General features: G+C 34.9%; 1 protein-coding gene across 1 annotated transcript in view; it reads left to right on the forward strand.

Annotated features, from left to right (window-relative positions):
• The window catches only part of LOC106167001 (A disintegrin and metalloproteinase with thrombospondin motifs 9), a 101,228-nt gene extending 79,400 nt beyond the window's left edge, over positions 1-21,828 (forward strand). Inside the window, exons 28-39 of the mRNA XM_013545662.2 lie at positions 12,073-12,237; positions 14,008-14,178; positions 14,475-14,651; positions 14,900-15,091; positions 15,522-15,657; positions 16,087-16,178; positions 16,762-16,856; positions 17,336-17,472; positions 17,653-17,744; positions 18,081-18,185; positions 18,560-18,695; positions 19,114-21,828. Of these exons, the coding sequence (XP_013401116.2) occupies positions 12,073-12,237; positions 14,008-14,178; positions 14,475-14,651; positions 14,900-15,091; positions 15,522-15,657; positions 16,087-16,178; positions 16,762-16,856; positions 17,336-17,472; positions 17,653-17,744; positions 18,081-18,185; positions 18,560-18,652 (1,455 nt within the window). The 3' untranslated portion in view covers positions 18,653-18,695; positions 19,114-21,828. The remainder of the gene's footprint in view (positions 1-12,072; positions 12,238-14,007; positions 14,179-14,474; positions 14,652-14,899; positions 15,092-15,521; positions 15,658-16,086; positions 16,179-16,761; positions 16,857-17,335; positions 17,473-17,652; positions 17,745-18,080; positions 18,186-18,559; positions 18,696-19,113) is intronic.
• The last annotated feature ends 32 nt before the right edge of the window (positions 21,829-21,860 follow it).

Below are 21,860 nucleotides of genomic sequence, written 5' to 3' on the forward strand. Positions count from 1 at the left end.
GTCTGTGTTTCATAGCCATTTTATGACCTCGACTCCTGTACTGTAAACCCCCCCCCCCTCCTAAATATAATAGTCTCAGTTTTCACAGTTATTTTTATGTGTAGACTTTCCTTTACATGCTTCTCACTCAGACTGGAAAAAGTTTTATAAGAGACTCACCCAAAAAACTTATTAGAGTCTCACTCGTAGAAAAAAAAAAGAAAACTTCCAGACAAGTGATAGATTTGTCTTTAGAATTGGGATAACTAAACTATGCTAATTGGTACTTGGGAACCACCCTTCTTGGCAAAAGTAAGTTCTTTTTTTATTGGCTTAAGTTTGCTGTTTTCTAGAAAGAGTACCAATAAGGTTACCACCTTGTAAGAAAAAACTTCAAAAAAGATACAATGCATTTGCTTGATGGTTTTGGTTGAAAGGCATATACAGACATGTGCATATATCTTCATTAAAATCTACAGAAGGAAATGAAAGAAAGAACCCGACTTAAATTTATGCATTATATTTATATAGTTCTGATTTTAAGCTGTGCAGTGAACATTCTTAACTTGAAATCGCTTCACACCCCATGGTTCAAATGAGGTTTCATCTGCCATTTTCACTCAAAATTCCTTCATTTCTCATATGCTCTAATATCTGTTCACACTTGTACCCTGGCAAGCGATGTCAGGTCCCGTGTTGATTTGATGGGGCTGGAACTAGAGTGGATTCCTTTGAGTAATATCTATAAATCACAGAAATAAAAGAGTAACTGGAATTCTACAGCTGCAATGTGAGGTAATAAACGGAGAATACGGGCATGACCTGCTGTTCTAGCATGGCCACCAACTGGGGTCTCGTACAGATAATTGTCGCTACAGTTATTTTTAACGCCAACAAAAATCTTTTTAGAGATAAGTGTGTACATTAACTGTTATTGATACATTGGCCTTGCACTTTTATTCCAAATGTTGAAGACAAATTTTTGCTTATTTACTTTTTCATTTTTTATCATTTTTTTTTTAAATCTGGTTTTTAAATCTAATAAAGGCTTAAAATCCTAAAGGATTATTTTAACAAATCACACTTAGTTAAAGTTACATTTTGTGCAAGTCCTATTTTGGGGTGTTTTTCATGAGAGAGCATTCACCATGCCTGTTCCATTGGCGCTGGCAAAACTTGCTCTTTGAAAGAAGATGCTCTCAAAATATCTGTACTCCAAAGAGGTTGTTTCTCAGCCATAACATTTTCTGATCTTAGACCTGTAACCTTTAAGGGCGCACTTGAAGATGTTTTTCATACATTGACATTTTAGAGAATTTTCGCATTACCCACGCAGCCAAATTTTTATATGTAAAGAAAATAATAAGCTTCTGCGAGAAGATATTTTTCAAACACTGATATTTTTGAAAAGTCATACTTTTAAATGCCATATTTGAAAGTGGCAACAGAAATATGTTTGGATGGAAATATGTTTCTAAGCTTTGGCATTTTATGTATCTTTTGGTCCAAGAAATTAAAACGAATATACATCAAGTAAAAAAAGCAATTTAACACCATTTAAAAGGATAATACTCTTAACATATTTACTTTTCATTGTACTGAAAGTGTTGTCTTGCTCAAACTAAATTACTGTTTGTTGAACAAAAAAAGTACTTTTAGGTGTTTTTCTGACAGATATACATGTCACTGAGCAAACGAAATAGTAGGCTTTGTAACAAATTGAAATGTACAGTATTTTTTCCTCATTCAGCAAATTTTCAGTCTTAGCTTGAGATGTGGTTTTAGTTGTCCGTCACTTGGGGCGAGCAAGTCATCTCAACAAATCATTTTGTGAATGAACACTTTTGCTAATAAGTGTGCCAATAATTTGTGTGTCCACTCTACACCTCAGAACCAAGTACTTAATCAAAGCTCTTGTCAAGGCTTATCTGTGGGTTATGCCAGTCTTAAGTGGAAGAACTTGAATTGTTATAAAATTTTCCGTCACCAAGTCTTCAGATTTTTAGGTTGCTACGGGTTGCTTTGTGGTTGTAGCACACTGAATATTTTGGTATTTTTACAAACTAATAATATCTGCTGAAGTCTACCTGGACACCTGAAGTAAGTAACTCTAACACAAGTGAACAATAACTAACTACTGCACTACCTGTGCAGCTCTTTATTATAGTACCAGTTATGCAAATGACCCAATGCTACAAGTCCAATAAATATGATTGGCTAGTTTACCACTGCATAACCACTGCAATGCAACACTCTACCATAATTGTTTGAGATGTTATCACATAGCCATTATGTAAGTTCTACATACCTCCCCCCAGAACATTGAAAACATTTACTAAAATTAAATTAATAAAATCAATTGTTCAAAATCTTTCCGGCTTTTTAACTATTCTACCGGAACGTGTTTTAATTAAAGTAGGTGAAAGACATGTCTCTGGTTTTGTTTGTGGATTCACTGTCTGATTGTGCACTGAAACTGGATTGCTATAAGCTGGTTTAAGTCTGTCAACCGAGACACGAATTGTTTGTCCATTCCTTAATATATCAAAATATTTGTCGGAACGTGAAATGACAAGGTAAGGACCATCATATGGTCTAATCAATGTACCTCGATGAGCATCATGTCTTACATATACATGTTCAGCTTGTTGTAAGTCAAACGGTACATATGTACCAATCTGCCCATGTCTAGATGGAGGAGCAGGAGCCAATTTCTGCATTGTTTGTTGAAGTTCTTGCACAAATTCATTGTTAGGAAAAAATTTGTCATCAGTTGTGTTCGGAATAAAGTCACCAGGTACTCTTATATTTGTACCATAGGTAAGAAGTGCTGGTGATGCATCAATGTCCTCTTTCCATGTTGACCGGATACCAAGTAATACAATTGGTAACTGGTCCATCCATCTTGCATTGTCTAAACGTGTTTTGAGGGCTTCTTTCAATCTGCGATGAAATCTTTCAACCATGCCATTGGATTGTGGATGATAGGCTGTTGTTGTGTTAGGTTGAATGCCAAGCACCTTGTTAAGCTCACGCCAAAGTTCACTTGTAAATTGTCTACCTTGATCTGATGTGATGGAGTCTGGAACACCAAACCTTGATATCCATGAGCATAAAAGAGCTTTGGCACAAGTAACTGCTTCTGCATTCGGTAAAGGTACAGCTTCTGGCCACCTTGTAAACCTGTCAACAATTGTCAGAAGATATTTGTTATTTTCTGAAGGAGGAAGAGGTCCAACCAAATCAACATGAATATCACCAAATCGTCTATCTGGTGGATCAAAGGTGGTTAACGGTGCTCTAGTGTGACGTCCAATTTTACTTGTTTGACAGGCATGACAAGATTTTACCCAATTACGAATGTCTTTTTTGAGTCCAGGCCAGACATAACGACTTGAAATGGCACGGATTGTTGGTTTTGTTCCAGGATGACAAAGATTGTGTATTGCCTCAAAAATGATCCTCGTCATTGAAGGTGGAACTACTGGCCGAGGTCGACTGGTAGTTGTATCACAGAGAAGTTTAACCTCACCAAAGTTGACTTCCTTTAACTTCAAAGATCCTGGATTGGCACACAGTTCAACCATCTTAGTGTCAGTCTTTTGTGATGCTGCTAACTGTGTAAGGTCAATTGTCGGCATTGTAGCTGTGGAGGCAATAAGTGGCTCATCAGTTTCCACTGGGGCTCTGGACAGAGTGTCTGGGACAATGTTATCAGTTCCACTGATATGTCGTATATCAGTTGTAAATTCAGCAATAAATGATAATTGCCTCTCTTGACGTGGTGATCTGTCAGATGTACTCTTGAACGCAAAAGTGAGAGGTTTATGATCAGTGAAAATGGTGAATGGTCTTCCCTCCAAAAAATATCTGAAATGGCGGATGGTACTGTAAATTGCTAAAAGCTCACGGTCAAAAGTGGAGTATCGTTTCTGGGTAGGTGTGAGTTTTCTAGAAAAGAAAGCAATAGGTTTCCACATCCCTGATTGAAACTGAGAAAGTTCTGCTCCTATTGCGGCGTCAGAAGCGTCCACTGATATCTTGGTTGCTGCCTGTGGTTCAGGGTGATGAAGCATAGTTGCAGAAGCAAGAGCCATTTTAGCATCCTGAAATGCTAATTGGCATTCAGGGGTCCACTGCAAAGTCTTGGCTCTGCCCTTGGTAGCTTCAGTAAGAGGTATTATTCGATGTGCGATTCCAGGAAGAAAACGATGGTAGAAATTCAGCATTCCCAGAAATCTTTGAAGGCCTTTTTTATCCTTGGGTGGTGGAAAATCTGCTACTGCTTTCACTTTTTCTGCAAGTGGTTGAACTCCAGCTGCAGACACTGAATGACCTAGAAATTCAACGTCAGATTGTCCAAATACACACTTTTTCTTGTTAATAACAAGTCCATTTGTCCTTAACAGGTTGAAAACTGCTTTAAGATCCTCCTCATGTTGTTCAGGTGTGGAACTTGCTATTAAAATGTCATCAAGATACACAAAACAACAGTCAAGTTCCTGTAGAATGCCATCCATTAATCTTTGGAACGCCTGTGCTGCATTTTTAAGCCCAAAAGGCATCTTAAGGAACTCATAAAGTCCAAAAGGTGTGATGACTGCAGTCTTAGGAATATCATGTTTGGCAACTGGTATCTGGTGATATCCCCGAATCAAATCGATCTTAGAGAATATTGTCTTTCCATTGAGTGATGAATTGAGATCTTGTATATGAGGTAGAGGATAACGATCGTCTATGGTGATGTCATTAAGTCGACGATAATCTCCACAAGGTCTCCAGCCACCATTGTTTTTCTTCACTATATGTAGAGGAGATGACCATGGTGAAGAGGAACGACGCACTATCCCCAGATTCTCCATTTCCTTGAATTCCATTTTTGCTGCAGTGAGCTTTTCTTGGTCAAGACGACGTACTCTGGCTTTAACTGGAGATCCAACGGTTGGGATGTGATGTTCTACTCCGTGTTTATTTTCCTTAAAGGATGACACTAAGAGCTCCGGGTAGTGTTCTAATACTGCTTCGTATCTTGTGTGAACTTTGTGAATCCCTTGTTGCTGAGATCTAGTGAGGTGAGCATGAATGACCGTTTTTCCATCCAAAGAGATTAACTTTCTGTTGGAAAGGTCAATGGCCAAACGATGAGTAGTGAAAAAGTCAGCACCTAGAATGGGTTGTGTGACGTCAGCTACCCAGAATTCTTGAGTGAATTTTGTTCCTTTCCCTAGTTTTAAAATCATCTTCCTTTTTCCGTAAGTAGGTATTTTTGTTCCATTTGCTGCAATAAGACTTGGGCCACTGGTTCGTTGTCGGTCAAATCGGTTAGCAGGAAAAACGGATTCTTCTGCTCCTGTATCTACAAGGAAAGTGCGCCCAGTGACAATATCAGAAACGGTGATTGTCCCCATATTGATCGTAGAAATTTGTGGAGCATCAGATAGACCAGCAGTGCTCACTAATTTCTGCTGGCTTTGTCGTTTCCCTGTTGTCTTCGTGTAGACATTGGACAAGGACAGCCATCAATGATTTGTTCACATTTCCTGGCTTTATGTCCGAACCATGAATGATATTTACATAATTTGAACTTGATAGTGCCAGTGCGTTGGTTCTGAGATTTCATGGCGTTAATTTCTGTATCAGTTATTGTTGTAAGATTTTCTTCAGGCACTGTGGTAGTCACAGAAATTGAAGAAGGGGTAAGAGGGTCCACTTCTAAAATCCGATCAGCCATTTTAGCTAAGGTGTCAAGATCAACTTCTGGTGATTGTGCAAGAATCCGTCTCACTTCTGTTGGCATCTGATTGATGAATAATGTGCGAAAGAGTGTGCTTGGATCTGCATTTAAAGAGCGCATATGCATCAATAGTTCCGTAGGTCGTTTGTCTCCTAGACCATTTATATTAAGTAATGCTGTATCCTTTTGGTATTGTGTGGCTTCATAGGCTTCTAACAGTGCATGCTTTAGTGCTTCATACTTTCCTGTCTGAGGTGGTCTCTCAATTACTGACTGAACACGTCTGGAGGTTGATGAGTCCAGGAGTTGCACTACATGATGAAATTTAGTCAAGTCATTTGTAATGGCTGGCTGGTGTGTTGCAAAGGATGATTCCAGACGTAAAAACCAAGCAGATGCGTTTGTGTTCCAAAATGGTGGTGCTTTAAATGAAACAGCTGATATTGTTTGCACTGTAGAACCTTGATATATGTCCAGGGTTTGTTGTCTGATAGCATCTGCCAGCTGTTTAATTCCATCTGAATCCATTGCTCACGTCGGTGTCACCAATGTAGCACACTGAATATTTTGGTATTTTTACAAACTAATAATATCTGCTGAAGTCTACCTGGACACCTGAAGTAAGTAACTCTAACACAAGTGAACAATAACTAACTACTGCACTACCTGTGCAGCTCTTTATTATAGTACCAGTTATGCAAATGACCCAATGCTACAAGTCCAATAAATATGATTGGCTAGTTTACCACTGCATAACCACTGCAATGCAACACTCTACCATAATTGTTTGAGATGTTATCACATAGCCATTATGTAAGTTCTACATGGTTATTACATAGTATGTGCATGTGCATTTAAGTTTGCATGTGTTTTGTTGGGAATACAGTTTTCAGGCATTTGTCCTTGCATGTTATATACACATATACACACATGCGTTTGCACGTTCTGGGGTCTTGCCCTCTCTGACTTATGGATCTTCCTTGAGTTTTCCTTTAGTTTATGTGTACTTAGAGAACAGTGAGTTATAGCAGTGAGCAGATGTTTACTGGAATACTAACTTGATTTTCTACTTCAAAGTAGATGTGTTTACACAGTAGGGCTTGTGGTGCCTGGGCTGGGAAATTGAGGCTGCTAAAGATGCTGTAGTAATGTATAGCTTTAAAGAAGAAGACTAAGAAAGAACGCAGTCTGGCTTATAATTTAGAAGTAGCATCTTTTAGGCATGCTACTGTTTAAAGCCGTGCAACCATTAAATGTAATTCACTTTGTTTCTCTTGAAATAACATTATAATGTGTCATTTTTTCCTCACATTTTATCGTAACAAGATTTCTAGTTTTTTTTATTTTTTAGAATGACTAAATTTAAGATTTTCACCAATTAACAACTATTGTTAAAAAATAATTATTCGTCACATTTTTCATGGCATGAATTATATTTAAACATATAGGTGTCAAGCCACTTAAGGCAGCAGCCTTAATTGTTATGAAGTGTAACACATGGTTAAGTCATTAAATACCTCATAACTTTGTCACCTCCTGTTTTGTTTTGTTTCATCGTCAAATGCAATATTGAATTTATTATTGTTATTAGTTATTATAAGTATCATTGGTGCAGAATTTAAACTGGGGTCATGATTTGAAAAAACTGATGGGATGAATACTTTAAGAACATGTTGTCTAAAGTAGATCCCATAAACATTATAAGACTGTATGTATTTATGTAGGTTTAGTGGACAGAGATAGCATTAAGTTTTCATTAGATAATTGATCAAACTGGAGAAAAATCTATCATGCAGTTTTTCTGTTTGGGTAAAAAGTAGCCTAGATTCAGGAGTGAATATTTACCTGTTGATATATGTATATTGAAGCAGTTAACTATTTATTATGTTCTTGGTTGAATGGAGTTTATCACTTATTTACATTTAACTCCAATATGACCATTACTTACATATTTGTGTAAAAAAGTTAAATGTGAGATTTAAAATTCACAAGTCTGCTTATTTCTTTTTAGTTATTGATCTTAATTAAGGATATTAAATTTCATAATTATATATATATACTCTAAGTAACAATAATAGTTTTTTTCAACAATGCTTTTGAGTCAAAGTTGTACTCCAGTATATCATAAGACACCTTCTACAGCCACTGAAACATAGGGGTGGAGGCAACACTTAATTTAGTTGGTTTGAAAAAACCATTCTTGCAGACTTAATAAGATGTCTGAAATGATATTGTTCATGTAGTACATTGTATTTAATCTATCTCACAGGTGGGCGGGTCCCTCCGTTCCCCCTCCTTTAGTACCTTAAGTACCTATTAGAAATTTAAAATTTTAGGTGAAAACAATGATGAAACCATCATTGACTTACAAGTATGTACATAGATTTGTTTGTAACATTGTTGGATATAAGTTTTCTTATTAGCTCATGCAATCAATCTAAGGAAAAATCAGATGTTATAATCTAAGTATGTGAGGCCTAGTGCACATCTTTTTTAAAAAAAAAATGTTGTTAATATATTTGTAAAGATAAGTAGGATAAGTTTTATAATCTAACCCTACTTGTTACTGTTTGCTAGCTACTTAGTGCACCAAATCATTATACCTGTGAAGTGGTGTAACTATCAGACAGGTACAGCCCTCTCTCCCTGAACCTTCCCGCTTAGATCCAATTTTCACATAATGCCATTGACCATTATTACTATCAACCCGCTAGTAAGAGATTACCTCAATGTAGTTTTATCCTAATTGTAACTACTAGCACGGTGAAGGTGTACCAATGGTACTGTACTTTATTGGTGAAGCACTGCTTTACAGGTAGACCTTGGTAGTACAAGTTACAGCTCTTAGAACTGGCTTCATAATCCCAGTACGGCATGGTTTCCTTGCTTTCATGGCCACAGAAGGCAACCAAGCAATAAATCCCATGCCATTGTTAACCAAATTGCAATATTGAAGTCTAAATGTTACTCCATTGGAACTCCACTACACTGATTATCTGTTAGAGGCATTCACCCCCGTCTGCCCCTCCCACTTTACCTCAGAGCTCACCAATCAGATGGTGGGTTCTGGGGTGGATATAATTTTTTAAAATTTGTTTTGCATGACCTTTGACCCTAATTATCTCTCACCAATCAGACGATAGGATGCAAATTTGCTGTCATGGCAACCAAACCATTCCCCAGGGTTTGATTGGCCAGGCAGGACATTAACTCAGTTGGTTTGTGCATAATAACTTACTCTAATGGCCCTGGCACGCTTCCCTTTTTTTCTCCTTAGTTGATTGGCATGCTTGTTCCTGGCCAATATCCAATAAAATTTGAAGTAATGTTGTCTAAAAATTTATTTGGTCCTTATTTGCAGGGGGCGGGTCCCTCATAGTGCTATACAGACGTCAGTCATGGCCCCAGAAGTGTGCTGATGTAAAGCACTCCTTGTGCCAGATTCTGATCTTGTATACACTCTCTTACACACAGACTATATGTATATGTAAACATCTGTATATGTGAGCTCTCCCTCTACAGTTACTATGGATGTGGCGACTCCCAGTTTTAATCCCCATTGAAGGATATACTAGGTTTTGAACAAATGAATTAATTGAAAGATATGGAATAGCTTAGTGAGAGATTAGGCCACAACTGGTAGTGATATTAATTAAGGTGTTAGGTAAGACAGATTCTGATAACTATTTACTAAAGGTGAGTTGCAGAGGAATGTTAGCACAGTTACCAATAAGTAAGGCCAAAGTAAATTAATGCAAAGTTTAATGGTACTGGTACCTTTTGATAAATTAACTTAAACCACATATGTTTTACTGAAGATCAAAATGCCTTTCAATGAAAAAAACATATTAAATAAAAGTTTCTGTAAGAAATTAATTTACAGTTCCAAAGTATATAAAAATATAGGAAAAGGGTCTCAATGTCAACATCCACATTTCACCTTCACCTTGGTTTGAATTGACCTTCACCCTTTGCTGTGGCCTTCACCTTTAAGTATGACCCTAGTCTTTGCTGTAATTTTTTAAATATTGTTATTTATATTTGCCCCAATATATCTTAGATACTGCCTTTAACAGTACTTTTTGCATGCTATTCACCTTAAATTTATGAAATGATTCAAATGGAACATTTAGAAGCCCCTTTCCTGTTGAAATAAGCAATAAAATAAATCTTTTTTTATGAAGACCAGTTTACTGAAGGAGATTTGACATGTACTTGGTCTATGATCAGAGAGTATGTCTAGCAATTTAACAAACCAAAAGTAACACTGGGCCTTAAGTAAAAGGATGGCCGGTACCCCTTTACAGCTTTTACAGACAAGTCACATGTTCATCTTAACTGTAATGTATACCACAAAAATAGTGTTTCCTGTCATATGCTTGGGTAAGTTAAGAAACTAGGTAATGTTTAACCAAACATATGGTGCAAGTATGTAAAAACTTCCCATAACATGGCTAAGGACTGTTTAAGTCCCTTTTTCCTGGAAATGTCAAGTATTATATATGTATAACGTAATAGCTCTGATTTTGTAATATAATTCCTACGAGATGAACATTCATATTTGCAAAGGTTTTCTGTCCTGATAGAATCGCATGTTTTATAACAGTTTTTTAGCAATGTAAAAGGTATATTAGAGTGAAAGAAATTTTGATTTTATTATAGAAATAATTAATCAATAATTAGATCATTAATTGCTTGATTTTGTTATATAGGAACTGCTCTGGTTCGTATTTAACTAATTATCTAAGCTCAGTAATTTTGTTGACAATTTTGTCATTAAAAAATTTTTTTTTTTAGACAAAATATTGCAAATATGACTTTGAATACTGCAAAATGTGCATGTGCTTTACAGGTAGCTTTCATTATAAGTCTAGACACCAGTGAAAAAAGCTTGTGATTAGCATCAACCTGTACTGCAGTTCATTAATGAAGGGCATCCTGTATTAAGTGAAGCAATGTGTTATAAGTGAACTCTATCAATAAGAAACAGCAGAGAAACATTGATTAAGCACTTAAATAGAGGGCATTACCGAGTATATTGTTTAAGGTGATTGTGACTTCATTTTGCTGGTTACAGGAATGGTAAAACTGGTGTATATGTAGTTCTGAGCTTAAATGTAACTTATTGTGTTGTAAAATCAGTGGCCATTTTGCCCTCAAATGACCTGAATCCCATATTTCAGAAATTAAGATATCAAGAAAAATTAGTGTTCATGCTCAGTTAAGCATAAAACAAGGAATCAAGCTTAATATTCATCAGCAAATAAGTGTTGACTGTTTATCAGTATTTAAAAACTATGGTTCAGTCCCCTTGAGCACCCCCTTGGAATAGTCAAAAAAGATATTTTCAAAAGCAACTGGATTAACATCTGTAATAGTAAAATAAAATGTGCTAAAAGGCTGTTAAAGTTTTTAAGGATGGACATATTTCATGTTGCCTTGCTCAGCCATTACCAGAAAGTCACAATAGTTAATGTAATTTATGTACCAATGTTTCTAAAACAACAGCTGCTCACTTCAGTTATATCAGTCAGAGCCTTTTCTGATGTTGACACTGAAAAAAAAAACTGCACAGGCTTTATTGCAGTGAACATATTCCCCATATGGTTAAAACATATAAACCAAAAGAATTTCAAAAGTCATAAGTATGCAAGAAGTAAGTAATTGTAAGCGTTTTCATATAGGATTTAAACAACAGCAGCATTTTAATGACTTATTTTAATTCTGGCATGTGATTATGTTACGAGTATGTTCCAACAAAAAATCTATACGCGTGTGCTTGAACTTTTTTGTAACTAAAAGTTCTTGACATATATGCAACAGGAAAAATTAGTTTATTATTTTACATGATTGTTTCCGTTTCCTTAGCAGGTTGAAAAAGTTTTTTGTCATTCAACTGGCAGATTGTTTATGTTTTATTTTTTGACTTCCTTCCCTTTTGCTTCATGTTCAAGTATATAAAGTAGTGACATGTTGTGATAGGTTTGCAAGCAATATAAATTAGTGCTTAGTATGCAGTGCTATTATTAATTGCATTGCTTACAATGGCATAATATTGAAAGAACCAAGGGAATCAACAGAAAAATGAGAAAAAGATGATCAGAAACCTCTTAGTGCAAAATATGTCTGAATGTAATGTGGTTAATAAATAAGGTTGTTCATCTTTTTCTCATAATTTCACTATAACAGTCTTAATTGCTTATAGGCTCCATAGCAAAAATGTGTAAAATGTGCATAAATTTGCAGTTTAGTTCTGCAATTAATTTATTTTCATACATACCAGATTACAATGTTTTCCCATTGAATTTAAAGTTTATAGACATTGACAAAACTAAAGGTGCATTTTTTTTCATTTACAGTGTTCCAAATCTTGTGCCCATGGCTCCAGAAGCAGATCTGTCGTCTGCACAGACCAAGATGGCAGCAGCCTCCCTGATTCTGCCTGTGAGGACCCCAAACCAAGGACAGTAAGAGGATGCAGAATGTCAAGATGTCCAAGGTGGCATGCCACCGACTGGAGCAATGTAAGTTGACATGCAGTTAAAACATAAACAGGGACAATTTCTTCTTATTCTTTTTTTTTTTGACAAATTAAGCAAGTGCTGTGCTTGATGAATAACCATGAAATGGACTTCGATATGTCAAATATTAAAAAAATGTTCAAAATTCATTAAATGCAAAATAAAAACACATAAATAAAGAACATAGAAGTTTGGTATTGCATTAGTAGGCTTCATAATGGTGAGAGGTGGCAATGAACTACATAAAAACAATGAGAACAACATGCTTGTGTACAGTAAATCGTGAAGTTTAAAAACCAGGATCAAAGTAAAACTTTTGCAGTATTTTTCTAGTGATTTATTTTCTATGTCTTATTTTATTTCGTTTTATTTTATTTAATACCACACATTTTAAATTGTAAGATCTGGCTGGCTGAAGTGTTCTAAAATACCAAATGAACTTTAACAATGTACCGGGTATACTGCCAACCAAATTAGTTCTGCTGTGAATAATTGAAGGGGAGAGAATACAAGAAATTGGTTGTACTGTATGGCATGTGCAATCAAAACCATTTACTTCCTCCCCATAAAGCCCAGACAAGAAGAGAAAGAGAAAATGCTTTCTGCAAATTATAGATGATCACAGAACAAGTGAGTTTGGTGCAGCCCGTGCTAGGCATGCGGTTTCAAAGCTCCAAGCCTCATTAGCTGAGTACAAAGCCTTGCATAGGATTCTTATATTGGTTGGACACTATACAGTGTTCCATGTGGTCACCAGTTTTCTGCCAAGTAGATGTTTTTCTTTAGGCTGATTCCAAATATGAAAAAAATTGGTTGGAATGGGATGTCAGGCAGTAAAAAGTTGCCCCCCCCCCCTTTTTTTTGTGACATTATTCCAGATGTGTTTATGATATGTCTCCTGTGCAAAAATATGACGCAAGTTGCTGTAGATGAATCTTTCAAACATAAAAAAGAGCAGCTTCATGAGTAATGGCACTTTAATCCCCCTCCCCTTTTTTCCAAAGCATTTACAATTAATAAGTGATAAAATGAATGTACGAAATTGATAAAAAATATTAATTATAGCGTATGGTTTATTCTACCATGTAAGCCAAGCTTTCTTCCAATTACATGAACCAATTATGATACATTCATACATTTTCTACGTCTGATATTTCTTAATCCAATAAAAATACAATGCCACCCGCCTCCATTTCAAATATCACATTCAATTTTTTCTCTCATTCTTTTTGATACATCTGTGTTTTCAGCTGTGTTGTTGTTGTTGTTGTTTGGGAACAATTGCTAAGAGCTGTGAACATGTTTAAGACCTCTCGCAGTTTCTTGCTCCCTTCTGACGACTGTTTTAGATTAAAGTGCATTTATGTTGCATGAGAAATGAGACGTTGATGAACACCAGATTCAGTTATAATTGTTATTCAGCTATCCTTTTTTTTTTTTCTTTATTCTTTTTTTACCACCCAAGGTGTTAGTGTAATGTAGCTAAATTATAAAACTGTGGCATTTGAGTTGGACTGGGTTATTGGAAAGCTTGAGGTTCAAAAACAAAGCACCTAACATTTACATTGAATTTGTTTGAATTTGTTTTCAGAAATAAAAAAAGCAAAGAATTTTTTTTTTACAAAATACCAGTAGATAATATGAAAGTCATGATAACAGTCCAAGAGTTTTTATGCTTGGAAACACTTAAAAACAGTTAACATGTAAAAACATCATTTGCACTTGGTCTTTTTATCAAGAAATGATTTTTTCTTAAATCCTCTCTATTAATAGTGTGACACAGCCTGTGGTAGCGGCCATCAGTATCGCAGCGTCGTCTGCCGAGCAGGCTTAAAGGTGATCAATCCAGAGCTTTGTAAGGGGCTCCAGAAACCAGACGCCAGGAAGACCTGTCAAGCAACTCCCTGTGAAGATTTTGATTGGAAAGTAGGAAGATGGTCTAGGGTGAGTGAAGTTAATTCTTAATTATTCAACTCCTCGTAAATTTTTAAAACATTGCTGTGATTTGTGTAAATGTGAAGATATATATTAGAGATTTATGATTGACATTTCTTTATTTTCTTTAACTTATTAAATTGGTCAGTTAAAGCTGTTTTGGTCCTTGATAATTCTAACTTGTTGAAATTTGTCAAGAAACCATATGTATGATGAAATGTGCTGAAAAAAATACTAAGTTAAAATACTTGAATGATATATGTGCTATAATGGAGCTATGACATGTTTTCTTCTTTCCCTTGCAGTGTTCTCATAGCTGCGGCATTGGAATCAAGAGAAGAGCCGTCAAGTGTGTTAACATAAAGACTGGAGCAGACGGCCCAGATCAGAATTGTGCTAAAAAGAAAAAGAAGCCTAGATCACAGCGAAGATGTGCGGAAGCTTTTTGTCCATATGCCTGGCACACTGGTGACTGGACTGAGGTAAGTGGAGGAAATTGTGTTTGTTGAGACTGATTCTTGGTTGTTGAGACAGGAAATTGTGTTCGTATCAGCTGGATTGTGTTAAAGGCTGAAAACACCCAGAAACAGTTTGTAGCTGAGTAGAACAACAAATTATTGATTTTAATTACATAAAGTCCTGCTGAGTTGTAATTTATAGATACATAATTCAAGATCATGTGATATTATATCATCTTCTGGTATTTGATATTTTAATCTTTTTCCATCAGTGCTCAAGATCGTGTGATGAGGGCTTGCAGACGAGGACTGTGACCTGTCACGTTGTAACCCGTGAGGGGTGGATCCTACCTGGTGCCGTGCAGTCAGGGTGCGAGGACAAAGAGAAACCGAGAAGTGTGCAGTCGTGCAACCTTGGGGCATGCAGTGGACATTACTTCTGGAAACCAGAGAAATGGGGACCTGTAAGTATTATATGTTAGGAGCCTGCTCTTTTGAAAGGATCGAATTTGTAAATTGATTTGGCAGTCTTAGTTTTATGAGTTCAGAACTTAATTAAGTGCTATTAGTTTTGCTTCAGTATAACTATAATAGTCTAAAATATGAGTTCAGCTACAACATAGATAAGCTATTTGTTGAATGTTTACAATGTTAAACAGGTTTTTGTCATAAAAGTTTGTGAGATTTATATTTTCTGATCTGTTTACAAGAACTTGTGACTTTCTTTTTGGTCGATCTCGGCAATTAATGAAAAGATTTACAGCACACATGGTGACTGTATTAAAACAAAATTTTAATGTAGTTTTCCTATGATTAGTTTACAGAAAAAAAAAATGTTCCTGTTTACAAATTTAGAAGTTGCATTTTGACGTCCTATTATTTGTTTGTTGCTAGTGTTCTGCAGAGTGTGGGCGTGGTATAGCTAAGCGTAGGATGCAGTGTGTGGACACCAGGGGGCGACGTACTGCTAAGAGGAGATGTGATAAAAAATACAAACCAAAGAGAAAGAAATCATGTTATGAGAAACCTTGTAAGACCATTGGATTTTTAGATTGCTATTCTAATTTTTGGATTTTTTATCCCCCCCTCCCCAATAAATAATTTGATAAAAATGAGTGATAGATTATAATGAAATTTGACTGTGTCTGAACTGATAGGTGTATAGAATGGGCAGTAAAGATGTCAGAAATTTGAGATCTATTTATGGCAGTATTTACTAAATTTGATCAAATTAATTTCATTGTCTAAAGCACATAATTCTTATGTAATGAGTTGGGCTCATTTGATTAAAATGTATAATAATAGATAAAAATTACAGTATATACAAACAATTATATATGAAAAATTATAAATTAAAATAAGGTTATATTTGAATAATTTTCAATGAATAATTATTAATAAGATACTGTATGTGAATAAGTGAGGTTTTTGAAGGTAATATCACAACATTCTTTTACAGGCTATGCAAAAACATGCAAAGAATTGAAGAAGCACACATCAGTGAGGAAAGATGATGAATATACTCTACTAGTACATGGGCAGCTATTGAGGGTAAGACCCCATTCCCACAGATTTTAGATCGATCTATCCCTGTGGGGAGTCTCACTAGATTACTGTCAGCTTAGCCAGCTTAAGCGTCTGTCCCACCTACTAAAAGCTGTAAGGGGGTAATTAACTACTGTGCATGCTCGGCTGACATCAATTTAGCGTGAACCCCCAGGGAGTTAGGTCGATTTAGATGGATCGATCTAAATCTATAGGAATGCACTCTTAAGACCAACTGAGCAGTATAAGTCTTGCATTGGGTTGGTGTCTGTACGTCTGGAAGCTTTTCTGTTTGGCCTTGCCACTTTGCTACAGTAAATGAGTCTTTGATATTGATAAAACATGTTCTCTGTAGTTATATATGTGTGACTTAAAAGATATGAGTGCAGTGCATAAATTATTGCATCGTTAATTAGAATGAATAATAAAGATGTGAGTAATGCATCTGCTTCATTTTAGAAAGAGCAGTTTTTAGCTGTAGATAAGGATTTATGTATTACATGTTATTTCATATAATACTGCTGTTTATATTTGAATTCATATAGGTAATTTTAATTTGTGGTTTATATTTTTTTTAAATATTTTTTAGATATACTGCAAGGACATGAAAAAATCAAATCCTAAAGAATATCTCACTCTTCCAAGTGGACCAACAGAAAACTTTGCTGAAATATATGATAAAAGGTTGGTACTCATTTAACATTTAAGTACATATTAGTTTGCTTTTAATGTCATTTTCTAAGGTTATGTATATATTGTAATTGTTTCATTTAAAAGATAAATTTTTAGATTGGTATATATATGTACTGTACTAGATAAATGAACAAGTAAAAGAGTAATATTGTACATTTTGACACATTTGAATTAATGTTATTATACAGACAACTTAGGGTATATTTACAGTGAAACTATCATACTAGAATTTGAACAAACTTTGTGGGGACTCTCACTGATTGCAGTCAGATTAACAGCTAGGTTAACACTCCTCCTCTTGTTTCCAACATACTCGTATATTCAACAGCTTTTCTGTATATTACTCAACACCAGTGGATGCATACAGGTAACTTTATTTATTGTACCACCAGTGTAAGACTGGCGGTACACATGGTTTTAGTCCCGACTCGTTTCATTTATTTATCTATTCATTATTTAAATTATTACAGACTGTTGCTCCCAGACACATGTCCGTACAATGGTACCAGGTATACGAGGTGCCACTGTTCTAGAGATGCTTACAGTCGGTCTGGATACACAGAGTTCAACAAAGTTCGACTGGATGTAGAGAGTTTTAAGATAATTGGTAAGTATATATTTCCAGATATTGATTGAACAGGTCCAGTAAGTGCTAGGCATAAATTGGAAAGGAGACTAATTTAGTTTCTCAATTATCTCGGGCTATAAATTCGACTCTAAACGTAACTTTGTACAAACCATTTTTGTAATGTAAGGTATTAATTTAATATTATTAAATGGTTTTCAGGTGATGATTTCAGCTTCAGTCACAATAGTGGTGCTAACAGAATACCTCTAGGAACTGCCGGGGATTGCTATAGTTCGGTGGAATGTCCCCAGGTAACCAAGGGCTTAAATTTCATTTTACATTTTGAATCGCTGGCTGGCTAATCTTTCTAGGGCTTAAATCTAATTTAATACCCAGTGTTATATTTTGAATGACTGACTGGCTAATCTTTCGGAGGCATAAATGGCATTTAATACAGTTTCACATTTTATATCAAGAACTGTCTAATTTTCATGGGCACATGAGTATAAATACTATATAATACCCAGTTTTACTTATTGTAACAGCTTAAAATTATACAGCAGGGCCATTATCAGCAGCCCTTTAAGACATAAAATTATATTTGATTATATACAAGAGATGTAATGTTCTGTGTGGTGGTATTTTAGGGCCGTTTCCATATCAACCTGTCCGGCACAGGTCTCCGCATTTCTCCTCAAGCCGCCTGGAGCAGCCGAGGGTACAAAACAGTTCAGAGGATACAGAGACTACAGGTGAGTTGTTAAATGAACCACTGCTAGAACAAAGAAGCTGCATGGAGCAAAAACATAACAACTTTTATTTGGGAATTTTGAGAAAATAAAAAGTGAAATTGTATGTAGTGTAATGACCAGTGTTTAATGTGAGCACAGTTGATGCCATCCCTCAACTTCGCCCATTTTACGTAGTTAGGGTACATGCAGTGCACTGATATCACCCAAATTGTATTCTACATGTAGTTCATCTATACTTCTGTATACACATGTACTTCACTGAAATATAGATCTTACTAGTTAAGTCTAGCTATGGACTCCTGATGCCATCCAAAGTATTACAGGTTTTCTATAATGGAAGTTCTATATAACAGGTGTGTGTTCATCTCTTCTAGGATGGCGTTATGATCCATGGTCAGTGTGGAGGTTACTGTGGTCAGTGCTCTCCTTTGGACAGTGTCGGACTCAAGTTACAGCTTGTCCACTGACATCTGTGATGTTGGCTCTTAGACCAAAAATATACTTACAAAGGTATGTAGAATTATCATTAAGTTGTCCGTCTCAGGGCTGCACTGGTCAAATTGGAGGTGAAAATTATCATGATACTGTTTAAGAGCCATATTTGCCAAATTGAAAGCAAATGGGATCGTAAAACTTTTAAATCATACTGGCCAAATATAAGGCAACAATTATTATTTTCAAAATTTAGATCTAAATGAGTAACACAAACTCACCACTAGCTCCTTCAGTTTTTAGTTGAATTCCTGTTTTATGGAATAGTTTATTAAATTGACTTTATGGCTGATCTTCATTTACATATTCTAATAGTTGACCTGATTTTGCAATTAACTATGATTGTCAGTTACTTAAATTAGATGATTATGTTTTGTAATATGATTGTTTTTTTATTGTTATTGCACACATTTTAAACTTAATTATTCCTTTTCAGATCTCATAACTCAAGCCATCCCAGATAATCTCCAAATGCAAAGATACTCAGTAGCTACTGCACTGCCACCTATAAAATTTAATATTATAAAATGTGATCATGTGATCATCACATGATCAGTTGTCATGACAAGCTGTTTCTATAACAACAAGCATCAAAGCACAGGATTATTTTTAAAAGTAGAAGAGGGGCATTTTTCATCACATAAGCTGTGATCAAACTATTTGGATTAAATTTTCTTAGATCTTGTGATCTTCTTCTTTACTTGTTTAGAGTCCATAAAGAAATTTTTGGGAAAAAAAGGTCAGTATATTCTGATAAGCAACAACCTATGCTAGACAGGGTATTTAAGGTAAAATACGTATTTTGTTAAATTTTATTTTAGATAACATTTCTGACCTAGTTTTAATGTCATAAACAAGAATTTTATCTGGTTCTGCATCAAAATGAATGAAAATACATGTAATATATGTAGACACCTAACAACATAAACACTGCTTTAAATTTAATGTTGAAAACTTATTTTGCTCCAGCAAAAGAAGCCAATGAGAAATATATTCATGTTATACATGTAGATTCAACTGTACTTAAGTTAGGAGGTTAATACTACTTAATACTGATTTGTTTGAACTGAAGATAAAAATGTCTTCCCAATATAACTGAAGATGCAAACTGACTCTTGTAAAGTTTATTATACACTTAACATGTGAACATTGTACTGGATACAAATCCTACAGCATTAGGCTGCTACATACCATAGCCCTCATTGTAAATACAACATTGTGGCCATTTCTAATGGCGCAGTCATAACTGTTTGTATATTAGCTTTTATTTATTTTATCAGGTTATTCCTGATTGTACATTTTGTATTTGTATTTGTAAAATTTTATATTACATTTTTATAGAAAAATATGAGATACTAAACAAAAGAAAGCCAGCCAAAAACTGCCATTGTCAGGGGGATCAAGTTTTGTTGAAGTCAATACACTCTTACTTGTACATAATTTATCAACTTTATTCTATACTGTAATGTTATTGAGATTTTTATTGTGTAGTTGTTTATGTAAATCTACGTGTATAGGCCGTGATGAAGTGTGGGTATTATTTTTATTATAATACCAAGTTTAACGTAGTTGTTATAACCGAAGTTTTTGTCTTTACTGACTTGTGTATATGTCGGTCGAGCGTGATGTTTCATGTTGCATGTTTAGATGTAGCCAACCAGATAATATTACTAATATATGGCTTATTGAAATATGTTCATTTTTAGCTAACTACAGAATTATTGTAGATTTTTCCAAGTTTTTATGCAAAAAATAACAATTTGTTGTATACATTTTTTATTAATTTTTTAGTATAGATATCATGAGGTACAATTAAGGTTTACCTTTGATAATGTTAATGAGCGAGTAAAAAATTATAAATGCATGTAAACCGGAGAAATATGTATATTTTACATGACATTATGTATACACGATTAAATTTTAATAGATAAACAGCTTTTAGTCCTATGGAATCAAAATTTAGTTAAAAAATAACATATGAAACATTTTTTACCATTTGGGAGCAATAATTGCCTCTTTTGGTGTAGTTTTTAATTTTGACAAGGATCTATTTTATGATAAAAAGCATGTTGCACAGTATGGTCTGAAGTACTTACATAATTAGTACTTATTATTCTCTTGTTTTATTACTGTTGACAAAGTTTGATTTGAATTGAGTATGATTTTACTAATAAAGACTTGCAAAAACAAAGAGAAGTACCCATTTCATGCTCGCACTACAAACTGCAGAAACATTTAGCATTTGAACGTCCTTTCATATTGTAATGATCTTGAGCCTTACCAGTTTAGTAGATTTATGGAAATACTTTTAAAAATTATTTAGACAATTAGATCATCGTTATTTAGAAGGCATTAGTAAGTGGAGGGGTCTATGGATTCAATTTTTTCTGAAGATTTTCTAGTAGTGGTTTTAAGGTCTTATTTAAAATGAGTACATCCAGAGACCAAGTCAAAGTGTTGGGACCAAAGACTTTTGATTTCACCTACCCTGAATCCCGTTTCACAAAAATGGCCCAAATTTAGAGATAAAATTTCTAGTCTACTTTTAAGTCCTAAATAGTGAAGTTGTAAATTGTAATATTCCGTCTGTTTCAGAACAAGACTTGTATTACTGTGGATTTATTCTGCATTGTAGAAAAGTAAAATCTGGTCTTTAACTTCAGACTATTTTTATAACTCAAGTTTTTTTTTTTTTTTGAAAAACCGGCCAATGGCACAGTGTATTCCAAACTCCAGTAATTTTGAGGAATTACTTCACATTTTGATAAGGAAACATGAAATTGCAGTCAAAGTATTTCGTGTGCTATATGTTGCATTGGGTGTGCTTGTAAGTTTTGTCAGGTTTTCTACAGCTAGAACTAAGTTCAAATCCAGCCAATTCTAACAAGAGACATGTAATGTACTTTTATTTAAAGAACTGGCATTTATAGATAAAGGACACTTTGGCATGGAATCAATATAGGCTATTTTGTGGGAAAAATGTGCCGAGAATGTATGCATACAAGTAAATGTAGTTTTGATTAATGACTGTATGTCGTCTTTAACACAAAATGTCAGATTGTTATAAAATGTAATATTTAGTAGGTCATTTCACTGGGCACTTTGTGCAATTTAACACTGAAATGCTCTTGAATAAACTTTTTTTACGAAAGGGTGTCTCCTTACTTATTTCAAAGAAAATTA

The sequence above is a fragment of the Lingula anatina genome, chromosome 6 (genome assembly GCF_051362555.1).
Source record: "Lingula anatina isolate TDL-2025a chromosome 6, LinAna3.0, whole genome shotgun sequence".
In the NCBI taxonomy this organism is placed as follows: domain Eukaryota; kingdom Metazoa; phylum Brachiopoda; class Lingulata; order Lingulida; family Lingulidae; genus Lingula; species Lingula anatina.